Below are 13,191 nucleotides of genomic sequence, written 5' to 3'. Positions count from 1 at the left end.
TTTGCCAGTTTGCCAGGAAGTTCTACATAGCACAGTGGTTTCGCGACACCACCATAGAGACAGAGAAGACCATGAAGAGCCAGAAACGGGACCGGGAAGAGGACTCGTCGGACGGCCCTGGTCACCACGCCAAGGACATCGAGACCATTGGGGAGGTCATGCAGCGGGCCGAGGCGCGCAAGAAGTTCCTCCGCAAGATCATAAAGACGGTCCCCTCCCATTTCACCACCCTGAGGTACTGCACGTTTGTGTGTCTGTCCTGTCCCGAGGTGTTTGGAAATCGTTTTTTTTAATACAGTCAGTACTGTTGAAACTATTTCTAGTTCAATACATTTGACTATTTGTAGCTACTTTTTAAGTTAACCTGCAGTCAACTAGTGAAATATTTTAGGAGATAAATCAGATCCCGTTCTTCAGTTCTCGTGTCACATTTATCTTTCATTCAGAGTATTTGAGCGGAGTTGTGTGGTTGGAAATCCTGGTCATCGCGTGCCACGTCCTTTCCAACCCCTCCGCTAACCACGCTCACAAGAAAGAAAACTGCTGCTCCATATTCACTCCATTCATTAAAATCCCAATTTAACCAACACCATCTATTGTTGTGACTACCTGGACCTACCATTTTGGTTTTCAATCCAAACCATATGATTTGAATGAAAAGTATTTGAATAAACAACATGAAAAGATGAATGGAAGAAGCACATAATTTCAAACAGGCTACATGTCATATTAAACATCATATAAACACTGTAAATAGGTCAAGAGACAGACGGGGAGCCTGAATGATTTAGGCTATATTATTTCAAGGCTATAACATACAAAGAAATACATTGTGAAGCATTTACCAATGTGACACAATATTCTGGTAGGGACATAAAGCATTTAAACATTTTGTTGTAGTCAATCATTATTGTCTATAAATGATGCATATAGGCTCTGAATGAATTGTTAGAACCACGTCTGGCCAGTCGGTGTCTTCAGGCTCGTGTGACGGTTCCTGGAGAGGCGGCCAGCAGCAGAGAACATCCTCTCTACCCCTGCAGAGCCACCGGGGATGATAAACACCCTTCGAGCCAGGCTGCGCAGGGATGCAGAGTTGATTTATTTATTTTATAGTTAGGCCTTAAGGTTTTTAGGCAAAATAACCCAATCAAAACGGAAAGCTCCTTGAACGTGGGAATATGCCAGGCCTATTGGGCCAACATCAGTTATGGCCTATAGTATTGATAATAGCACAAAAATGAACAAAATGTTTTAGTTGATAAATACTTTGCTACAATGACAGTGCGTGCTGTGTCAGGCATGTCCTGAGCTCGTGAAGTGAGCGCTGCGGGGGAGAATGCCGACTCTCCCAGCTCTGCTCCGCTCACATACTCTGAACTACGCTTAGATTTATAATATAAACAATCACAACAGTTTAGCCAGTCACGTGTTTGTTTGTAAGTACAACAGGAGGAAGTGGAAGCAGGTGAGACCAGCTGTTTTGTGTGGTTTAACTGGCTTGTCATCTCAGCGCAGCGCCTGTGCTGCTGTTCCATCAGAAAAGCATGCATCATAACTTTTGTGTTAATTTGCACAATGTCTCTCATTCACAAACTTGTAAATATCCAAACATGGGAGAAGGATGGCATTACGATATGAACATCTGTATTCCTGCACAACCCTAGGTCAGACCACCCAGTGAAAGTTTTAATCATTGTAATTATATATGTATTATATTTATTCATTTATGGATAGAATTCTATTTCGATGCGACCGACGCTCCTGGCTGAACCATCTCCGTAACACAGCTGTTGTATAGCCTGATGTGAAGGATCAGCTGTCTGAGCAGCTTACCGATCACTGTACCTGTACACAGCCAATCTGTAAATAGCCCATCCAACTACCTCATCCCCATATTATTACTTACCCTCTTGCTCTATTACACCCCAGTATCTCTACTTGCTCTTCTATCACTCCAGTGTTAATGCTAAATTGTAATTATTTCCCCTCTAGGGCCTATTTATTGCCTTACCCTCCCTACTCTTCTACATTTGCACACACTGTACATAAATAGAAAAAATATTTTATTTTATTTTGTGACTGTACGTTTGTTTATGTGTAACTCTGTTGTTTGTGTCGCAGTGCTTTGCTTTATCTTGGCCAGGTCGCAGTTGTAAATGAGAACTTGTTCTCAACTGGCCTACCTGGTTAACTAAAGGTGAAGTAAAGGAGATGGCCCCAGTGGTTGATGTAAATACTAAATCTGTTTTCCCAAACCGGTTCTGTGTTACCAGAATGAACTCTGACACGGTGGACTACGACGACTCCTGCCTCATCGTCCGCTACTTAGCCTCCATGAGGCCGTTCGCCCAGAGCTTTGATATTTACTTAACCCAGGCAAGAAACCCACAAGCATGTTGTTTTTATTCATCTGCTTTATTGCTTTCTGTTCATTTATTTACTTTATTCTGTGGTTTTACTGTATAGTGTTGTGATTTTAAATGTTTGATTTGAAGCTGTTAAATGAACTCGGGGCCCATAATCAAAATGCTTCTCAGAGTTGGAGTATAGATCTAGTTTCCATCAGTTTCACCTTGTAGATCATAATGAATACCATTGTATGGACAGAAGGTCGTACCTGATCCCAGATCAGCTCTCCTTCTTTATGATGCTCTGTCCTGCCAGGCAGTGAGTAACAATGAGCAACACCGTGGCTTTTCTCTCACTCTCTCCCCATCTCCCTTTTTCTTTCTCTTCGCTCTCTCTCTCTTTCCATTACCCCCTCTCTCTCTCTTTCCATTACCCCCTCTCTCTCTCTTTCCATTACCCTCTTTCTCTCTCTCTAGATCTTGCGAGTCCTGGGGGAGAGTGCAATCGCTGTCCGGACAAAAGCCATGAAATGTCTGTCTGAGGTGGTTTCTGTAGACCCTAGCATTCTTTCCAGGGTAAGAGTGTATTATGTGTGACCAGTCTTGTCCTGTGGCAGTGTGTAAGCAACATCATATGTTTTTTGCTTTGTATGTGTTCTATTTTTAAAACTTGACGGATGACATGGTGCGTTAACAGTGGATTGAATGAACAAAATACCAAAAAATATATTTTGTTGTGTGGTGTTCCCTTAACCCTGTCCTCTCCTGGCTGTGTGTGCAGTTGGACATGCAGCGCGGGGTGCATGGCCGTCTGATGGACAACTCCACCAGCGTGCGCGAGGCGGCCGTGGAGCTTCTGGGCCGCTTCGTGCTGAGCCGTCCCCAGCTCACCGAGCAGTACTACGACATGCTTATCGAGAGGATACTGGTGAGCCCCGAGCAACACACCGCAATGCACACACCGCAACACACACACCACAACGCACACGTCCCAAGTGTTTGAAAAAGCAATCTCAGCTGAAGAGTGTTGTTGCACTGGAATCCATCTGAGACTTTATGGATAGTTCACCTCATGTTCATGCACATCTGTCTTCCACTGCCACCTATTGGCTAAATAAAAGCATTGCACTCACCACTGGCGCTCAGTTAAAATGTACAGCCTTTACTTTTTGAAGTTGTATACTTGAGATACGAGACGGTCAGTAAGTTTCTGCATGCTCTTCCTCAGGACACGGGCATCAGCGTGAGGAAGAGGGTGATTAAGATCCTGAGAGACATCTGTCTGGAGCAGCCCACCTTCAACAAGATTACAGAGATGTGTGTGAGGATGATCCGTCGGGTCAACGACGAGGAGGGCATTAAGGTACTGTTCTTATCATTAGGACCCAGAGTTTTGATCCTGACCAGGAAAAACTACAGACCCTATTGTTTCTAGGCTTAAAGGTGCAATGTGTAGAAATATAACATTTTTAAAAAGTCTTAACATTTTCACGTTTGTCTAATTTCAGTTTGTGACACAACAAATGGTGTATTGTGTAGAGAATCATTATACCATCTAAACACAGGATATTTCTATAACCAAAAAAATAGTTTTTTTCAGCTGTTTGAAGCTGATGTACATAAACAAAAGTAAAAAGAATCAAAAAATGAACTTACGGAGGGGAAGCATAGAAATATGGCGCATAGAATGGATCTATCGCTTATCTGACTTACATTCAATGAGAATGACAGTTCTATAAGTAACATTCCTATCTGGAATCAGTCATATAATGGATCTTTTTAACTGAGGTATTGTCCGCAAGTTGAGTATTCTGAGAAGAAGCTGTCTACACAGTAGATTAGATGAGTTTATTAATCACATGCACAGCATAAGAATGTCACTGTACCCTACGTTTAAATCTGCATCGGGGTACAGTGACATTCTTATGCTCCAACAGTGCAGGTAAAAATAAAAAGTCAATGAGACAATAATATACACACTTACCTCCTGTAAGCACTTGAAGCTTCATTGTCTCCATGTGTGACGTATTGACTCAACTGTGATACTTGTCCCTATGACAGAAACTAGTCAACGAAACATTCCAGAAGCTGTGGTTCACCCCGACCCCGGCCCACGACAAAGACACTATGACCAGGAAGATTCTCAACATTACCGACGTGGTGAGTGCACGTCAACGCTGTTGTCATCAAGCTAAACTCAAATCATTTGATGTATTATTTACATGGGAGTCATTTTGCAGATGTTCTGATTTATTGTCCTACACCGACTGCATCTTGGATTGTGCGATCATTAACATGCTCAATGTGTTTTGCAGGTCGCGGCATGCAAAGACACGGGCTACGATTGGTTTGAGCAACTCCTTCAAAATGTAAGTATCTTTTTTCTTTTTTTTCTTGTCGGAGTGCTGCCGCCTTGTCGTATTCACCAGAATGCATCTCTTTGAGTGCCGTTGGGGCTACTAACCTCCTTGTCTTTCTGCTCTCGTCTCCTCCGTCAGCTGTTGAAAGTGGAGGAAGACGCTGCCTACAAACCGGCCCAGAAGGCTTGTGTGCAGCTCGTGGACAATCTTGTGGAGCACATCCTCAAATACGAGGAGTCTCTTACAGGTAACTTGCCTCAGTCTTGTTTTGACTTGTTTTCCCCCGCCAATTCCAGAGGACACTTTAAAAGGATAGATCACTGAAACTATCTAATCGCTCATAAACAAGTCCGTCAAAAACCCATCACAGTTTTTGCTCCATCTTGAGAACTTGATTGCTGACATGCACACTTTTGGGGTGATTGACCTCTGACATGCACACTTTGAGGGGTTGTATTAACAGTGGACTTATGAACAAAATACTAAAATCTAGTTTTTGAGTGAACTATCCCTTTAACCCAGGGCTCTCAAACTGGCGGCCCGTGAGTGGATTTCTTTAATGTAACGTGATTCTTGTCCCCTTTCAGAAAGTAAAGGGGTGAACTCAACCCGCCTGGTGTCCTGCATCACAACTCTCTTCCTGTTCAGCAAGATCCGGGCTCAGCTCATCGTCAAACACGCCATGACCATGCAACCCTACCTGACCACCAAGTGCAATGTGAGATTATCCCAAAGAGCCCTCGTGTCCCACCCCCCCAAAAAAAGTCACGATGCAAAACATATCAAATCAGAATCGCCTTTATTTGCCAAGTACATTTGCATGTACCAAGAATTTGACCTGGAAAATGGTGCTGACCACAACATTTTATTTATTTTATGTTACTAGGCAAGTCAGTTAAGAATAAATTCTTATTTACAATGACGGCCTACCCCGGCCAAACCCTAACCCAGACAACACTGGGCCAATTGTGCACCGCCCTATGGGACGCCCAATCACGGCCGGTTGTGATACAGCCTGGAATCGAATCAGGATCTCTAGTGACGCCTCTAGCACTGAGATGCAGTGCCTTAGACCGCTGTGCCACAATATATATATATATATATACATACATACATACATACATACATACACACACACACACACACACACACACACACACACACACACACACACACACACACACACACACACAAAATAATGAACAAGTAATGTATATACGATAGAATAATTCCACATATTGAGAGAGAACTGTGGTGTTATTGTAAAATGCACATTTCAGACCACAGTGTGAAGAAAGCCAGCTCTAGTGTTGTGATTGTATTAATTGTTGTTGTTGTTGTGATTGTATCACAAGCTAGGTTTTTATCCAATTGGCCACACATTTTCATGTGAATATTCTAAAATCTGCATACAAATAATATGCTAATTTCCCCACCAGAGATGTTTTTCCATCAAATTGAGTTGTTGTGGATAGAAGGCTTTGTGCCATGATGTAGGGCACATAAGAATAACCTGTGGTTAAATCCCCACGGACCGATGTTAAATGGGTTTCGATCACATTTTCAACTCTTCTGATGGTTTTGTCACTGAACATTTTCCTTTAAATAGTGAATGTGCCCACTGTGGTATTGGCACGTGCTCTCTAGCCAACAGCGTGCAGATACAGTGCAGGTATAGCCTACATGATGAGATTATTAAGAGCAAGATTATTTTAACCAGAACAAGACCCTAGGTATTTATTGAACGGAGCATCAAGCTCATCTTTCACTTTCACCACCCTGTGAAGTTCATCATAACTTATTTCATCTGTAGTTTAATAAACTGCATGTTTTCCTGAGTCGTAGTGGGAGGACAACGCAACATATCCCGTGACTCCCAAGTTTACTTTGCTATGATGGTTATTATATCAATATTTGCGCATAAAGGCGTTTCCACTGACATTTCTCGCATAATTAATTTTACTGACACGAAGATCCCAGCTTGTCTAGTGTATTTTGTTTTGTCGACATTTAGAAAGTTTTACCGACATATTTGCGGTTTCCATCAGGCCTGTCGTGACTTTCTTTTCTATCTGACATGTACTTTATGCGCATAAGAGATTGTATGGAAACCTGAGTATTAATGCTGTGTTGTGGTGCAGAACGCCAGCGACTTCATGGTGATCTGTAACGTGGCCAAGATCCTGGAGTTGGTGATCCCTCTGATGGAGCACCCTTCTGAGACCTTCCTCACCACCATCGAGGAAGACCTCATGAAACTCATCATCAAATATGGCATGACGGTGCGTAGAGTGCTAGTGTTCTGGATATAGGGTTGCAAAACTCCAGGAACTTTCCCAGAATTCCTAGCTTTTCCAGAAATATTTGTTGAACGATTTCTTGATTGCCTGCTTCATCTCCAGCTGGGATTTCTGGGAATTTTGAAGAAATTACTTGAATGTTGGTTCCCATGCCCTACACATTTAAAATGAGCTCATGCTTTTTACTAGGCTTGACGGTAGTGTTGTTGTTGCCAAACAACTGAACATATTCTCCCCCCCTTCCGGCCTCTGCCAGGTTGTCCAACACTGTGTCAGCTGCCTCGGCGCCGTGGTCAACAAGGTGACCCACAACTATAAGTTTGTGTGGTCTTGCTTTAACAGATACTACGGTGAGTTCACACACACACACACACACACACACCATCTCCTCAGCTTACTCCGGGTGTGTTCAAGCTCTGTCTGTGTTATGACTGACAAACAACACAATCCAGCCACACACGTTGTGGATACAATGCATTTCAAATCATCTAGAGAATATCTAGTATAACACAGCCGTGTTGTGTTCTGTGAAGGTGCTCTGACCAAGCTGAAGACGCAGCACCAGGAAGATCCCAACAGTACAGCTCTGGCTGCCAACAAGCCAGCCCTCCTGCGCTCCCTCTTCACCGTGGGAGCCTTGTGTCGCCACTTTGAGTTCGACATGGAGGAGTTCAAGGGCATCACCAAGGTAAAGGACTCCTTTATAATTCAAACCACACTCTGGAACTCCAGTCATATGGATGTATGTAAAATAACTGGGAATAAGAAGTAACTTTTTTAAGCTTCCAACGTGGGTTGACTACATCAATCATAACCTCTTTTCCCTCGGACTGTTATGTCCAGGTGGTGATCAAAGAGAAGGTGTTGGAGCTGCTGCTCTACTTTACCAAACATGAGGACGAGGAGGTGAAGACCAAGGCTATCATCGGCTTAGGTGAAATATCACGTCCACCTGCCCCCCCCATGCCCCATGGCCTGCTGGGTTCACCTTCTGATTCCTCCTCACCTCTTCTAAAATTGGACCGGGGCCATTATGCCAAACCAACATGTCTATTTGAACATTCTACAACGTTGTGCCTTTCTGAACGCAGTCCTGCATTGTCAATCTGTTGTATGGTAGCTCGTGTTAGCGGTTTTGTTCTGGGTCGCTATGAATTCCAGGAGTATATTCATTAGAAAGCAAACGGCATGAAATGGGGATGGACCTACCTGAAGTTGTTCAATAAGAACTGCTTGTTTTTCTTTTTTGTTGCAAAATGTTTTGCTATGGTGTGAACTAATGAATACACCTGTGGTCTTCCATCCTGTGCTCCATCACAGGCTTCCTGGTGATCATGCACCCTAGCCAGATGTTTTCCCCGGAGGTGAAGACCCTGTACAACGGCATCCTGGCCGACAGGAGCACCTCGGTCAACTTGAAGATCCAGGTGTTGAAGAACCTGCAGACCTATCTGCAGGAGGAGGACTCGCGCATGCAGGAGGCGGACCAGCACTGTGAGTAACCACCGCCTGCTCCGAAGCCAAACCAACCCACTCGCACACCCTCTTACAGCCTCACAGCTTTTGCATAGCTTTATCTGTTCAAACAACAACAGACACCCCGCCACTGTTTTGGAGAACAGTTTAGGGGTGGGGCTGGATAAATATAACCACTCAAATTCATAGGCGGAGCTATGGAAGCAAGGACTCAACCATACATGAGATCAAAAGGTTTTTTCAGATTTCCCCTTTTAACGTGACAAACGAATATTCCCAATTCTATGCCATACGTGTCAAACAGAGCATTAACGGTTTGGTAGCAGTCTTCTCTTTATCATGTGTGCTGCTCTGTCTCCAGCCGTTGGTGACTCTGTCTGTCTCGTCATGCAGGGAAGAAGCTGTCCAAGCAGGAGGACCTGAAGGAGATGGGGGACATCTCGTCGGGCATGAGCAGTTCCATCATGCAGCTGTACCTCAAGCAGGTGCTGGAAGCCTTCTTCCACACCCAGTCCAGCGTGCGCCACTTTGCCCTCAACGTCATCGCACTCACCCTCAACCAGGGCCTCATCCACCCTGTACAGGTAAACAATGCTTGTTTGAAAAAAATGAGGCCTTTTGGCAGTCTACAACCCTGTCTGTGACACTCTTTACTGGGAGAATAGTGGAATGAAGTGCCCATTCCATAGGATGTTTTCCTCGTACCAGTGTGTGTGTTAGCACAGGGGGTCTAAAACCTTTTCTTGCCCAGGGACCCCCTCCCAGGCAAACTGGCGTCCCAGGGACTCCATCATACGCTAGCAAAACTTTTTGATGATGGCAAGGAGAAGCGATCAACATTTTTAAAATGAAAAGATTTGGTAGATAATTGGAAGAGGAGGTGTATTATTATTAGCCAGTAAGGTAACTCCAAAAGCAACTGCTAAGAGCAGCTGTTTAGCTTGTTAAACAAAGGTTAGCCATACTGTATGTCCATGTCAAGAAAGCTTAACCAATAGCCAGCGGCACAGGTAGCCTATTCACGGGTGCTTTTTCAGTGTAATCTGCTCAATATTAGTTGAAGTTGACATTTAGAAAAAATATATCCTATTTTCTACAGTAGATATGTAATTCAAACTTTGTTTATTCTGTTGAAAGTGATATTCCTAAAAAAAAACTTTTTTTAAAGTAAGTTTTTGTATATATTTTTCTCGGACCCCTTGCAGTACCTAGGGATCCGCAGACACACGGTTGAATACCCCTGTGCTAGGAGGTTTTTGAAAAATGTTTTATACAATTCGCAATTGTTTATACCAATCTAAAACTACGCATAAGTCAGCAATGCTTTAGGCAAAAAAAAAGCTGTAAAATGACAGAGGAAGACGCGACTCTGATACACATGGGAATATACACTGCTCAAAAAAAATAAAGGGAACACTTAAACAACACAATGTAATTCCAAGTCAATCACACTTCTGTGAAATCAAACTGTCCACTTAGGAAGCAACACTGATTGACAATAAATTTCACATGCTGTTGTGCAAATGGAATAGACAACAGGTGGAAATTATAGGCAATTAGCAAGACACCCCCAATAAAGGAGTGGTTCGGCAGGTGGTGACCACAGACCACTTCTCAGTTCTTATGCTTCCTGGCTGATGTTTTGGTCACTTTTGAATGCTGGCGGTGCTTTCACTCTAGTGGTAGCATGAGACGGAGTCTACAACCCACACAAGTGCCTCAGGTAGTACAGCTCATCCAGGATGGCACATCAATGCGAGCTGTGGCAAGTAGGTTTGCTGTGTCTGTCAGTTTAGTGTCCAGAGCATGGAGGCGCTACCAGGAGACAGGCCAATACATCAGGAGACGTGGAGGAGGCCGTAGGAGGGCAACAACCCAGCAGCAGGACCGCTACCTCCGCCTTTGTGCAAGGAGGAGCAGGAGAAGCACTGCCAGAGCCCTGCAAAATGACCTCCAGCAGGCCACAAATGTGCATGTGTCTGCTCAAACGGTCATAAACAGACTCCATGAAGGTGGTATGAGGGCCCGACGTCCACAGGTGAGGATTGTGCTTACAGCCCAACACCGTGCAGGACGTTTGGCATTTGCCAGAGAACACCAAGATTGGCAAATTCGCCACTGGCGCCCTGTGCTCTTCACAGATGAAAGCAGGTTCACACTGAGCACGTGACAGAGACCATATGGTGGTGCGGTTGGCCCTGGGTTCCTCCTAATGCAAGACAATGCTAGACCTCATGTGGCTGGAGTGTGTCAGCAGTTCCTGCAAGAGGAAGGCATTGATGCTATGGACTGGCCCGCCCGTTCCCCAGACCTGAATCCAATTGAGCACATCTGGGACATCATGTCTCGCTCCATCCACCAACGCCACGTTGCACCACAGACTGTCCAGGAGTTGGCGGATGCTTTAGTCCAGGTCTGGGAGGAGATCCCTCAGGAGACCATCCGCCACCTCATCAGGAGCATGCCCAGGCGTTGTAGGGAGGTCATGCAGGCACGTGGAGGCCACGCACACTACTGAGCCTCATTTTGACTTGTTTTAAGGACATTACATCAAAGTTGGATCAGCCTGTAGTGTGGTTTTCCACTTTAATTTTGCGTGTGACTCAAAATCCAGACCTCCATGGGTTGATAAATTGGATTTCCATTGATTCTTTTTATGTGATTTTGTTGTCAGCACATTCAACTATGTAAAGCAAAAAGTATTTAATAAGATTATTTCTTTCATTCAGATCTAGGATGTGTTGTTTAAGTGTTCCCTTTATTTTTTTGAGCAGTATATTTGGTTTCTCTCTGACATTCAGAAGCTGAGTTATGACCTAAAGTCGAGGAATCAAAGAAATTGGACATTGCTTGGGAAGTAATTTTATGCAATGTGTGACTCGCTATCAATTGATTGAATCACTTTCTGTAAAATATTATGTATAATTAAATTGAGGGTTCATATAAATTATCATCATAAAACATTTGTTAGCTATGTAATATTTGGGGAAATCGGGTCTTTATTTTCCTTATCTATTATCGTCAAATAGCCTACCTAAAAAATGTCATAATTCTGGTTAAACTACATAGAATTTCAGGAATTAGGTTCAAATGAACATGCTCCAAGGTCCCTCAAATTAAACAAAATCAAGCTGGTGTTTTATTTACTATAGGCTATCACAATAAAAAAAGTTTTTTCTAATGTAAAAAGAGGACCCTCTGTGTTAGGATGTTTTTCCCTCAGACCCCTGTTAGGATGTTTTCCCCTCAGACCAGTGTCTTTTCTCCAGTGTGTACCATACCTCATCGCCATGGGAACGGACCCCGAGCCCAGTATGAGAAACAAAGCGGACCAGCAGTTGGTGGAGATCGACAAGAAGTACACCGGATTCATTCACGTGAGTCCATAATCGAAATGGTAGCACACCTCAAACGTTTAACCATTTTATCCTCGAACTCCTCCCATGCAGTTCAAAGGTGGTTAAACCCGCGTCTTGAACCCCTCACCGGGTGACCAAAGAATGCGTCATAAATGGCTGCCTATATAGTGCACGACTTTTGACCAAGAGCTCTATTGTCCTTGGTTTAAAGTTGTGCACTATATAGTAGAGGTTGCCCGATTACGATTTTTCAATACCGATACCGATTATTGGAGGACCAAAAAAAAGCAGACGAATCGGCCGTTTTTTTTATTTATTTAAAATATTATTATTATAATTATTATTATTATTATAATATTTTTTGTAATTATTATTTTCTTATTGTTATTAAATATTTTTTGTAATAATGACAATTACAACAATACTGAATGAACACTTATTTTAACTTAATATAATACATCAATAAAATCAATTTAGCCTCAAATAAATAATGAAACATGTTCAATTTGGTTTAAATAATGCAAAAACAAAGTGTTGGAGGAGAAAGTAAAAGTGCAATATGTGCCATGTAAGAAAGCTAACGTTTAAGTTCCTTGCTCAGAACATGAGAACATATGAAAGCTGGTGGTTCCTTTTAACATGAGTCTTCAATATTCCCAGGTAAGAAGTTTTAGGTTGTAGTTATTATAGGAATTATAGGACTATTTCTCTCTATACGATTTGTATTTCATATACCTTTGACTATTGGATGTTCTTATAGGCACTTTAGTATTGCCAGTGTAACAGTATGGCTTCCGTCCCTCTCCTCGCTCCTACCTGGGCTCGAACCAGGAACACATCGACAACAGCCACCCTCGAAGCAGCGTTACCCATGCAGAGCAAGGGGAATAACTACTCCAAGTCTCAGAGCGAGTGACGTTTGAAACGCTATTAGCGCACACCCGCTAACTAGCTAGCCATTTCACTTCGGTTACACCAGCCTAATCTCGGGGGTTGATAGGCTTGAAGTCATAAACAGCGCAATGCTTGAAGAATTGCAAAGAGCTGCTGGCAAAATGCACGAAGGTGCTGTTTGAATGAATGATTATGAGCCTGCTGCTGCCGACCATCGCTCAGTCAGACTGCTCTATCAAATATCAAATCATAGACTTAATTATAACATAATAACACACAGAAATACGAGCCTTTGGTCATTAATATGGTCGAATCCGGAAACTATCATTTCGAAAACGAAATGTTTATTTCGGTGAAATACGGAACCGTTCCGTTTTTTATCTAACGGGTGGCATCCCTAAGTCTAAATATTCCTGTTACATTGCACAACCTTCAATGTTATGTCATAATT

General features: G+C 43.1%; 1 protein-coding gene across 1 annotated transcript in view; it reads left to right on the top strand.

Annotated features, from left to right (window-relative positions):
• nipbla (NIPBL cohesin loading factor a) overlaps positions 1-13,191 on the top strand; it is a 47,473-nt gene that overhangs the window by 27,510 nt on the left and 6,772 nt on the right. The window contains 16 exon segments of the mRNA XM_014172664.2: positions 9-235; positions 2,277-2,379; positions 2,829-2,927; positions 3,133-3,279; positions 3,580-3,714; positions 4,413-4,511; positions 4,667-4,720; positions 4,850-4,958; positions 5,299-5,429; positions 6,853-6,993; positions 7,268-7,361; positions 7,545-7,699; positions 7,855-7,945; positions 8,332-8,505; positions 8,881-9,071; positions 11,757-11,864. Coding sequence (XP_014028139.2) covers positions 9-235; positions 2,277-2,379; positions 2,829-2,927; positions 3,133-3,279; positions 3,580-3,714; positions 4,413-4,511; positions 4,667-4,720; positions 4,850-4,958; positions 5,299-5,429; positions 6,853-6,993; positions 7,268-7,361; positions 7,545-7,699; positions 7,855-7,945; positions 8,332-8,505; positions 8,881-9,071; positions 11,757-11,864 — 2,058 coding nt within the window.

This window comes from Salmo salar, chromosome ssa24 (assembly GCF_905237065.1).
Source record: "Salmo salar chromosome ssa24, Ssal_v3.1, whole genome shotgun sequence".
NCBI classification, from domain to species: Eukaryota; Metazoa; Chordata; class Actinopteri; order Salmoniformes; family Salmonidae; genus Salmo; species Salmo salar.
This window is presented reverse-complemented; position numbering and strand designations above follow the sequence as displayed.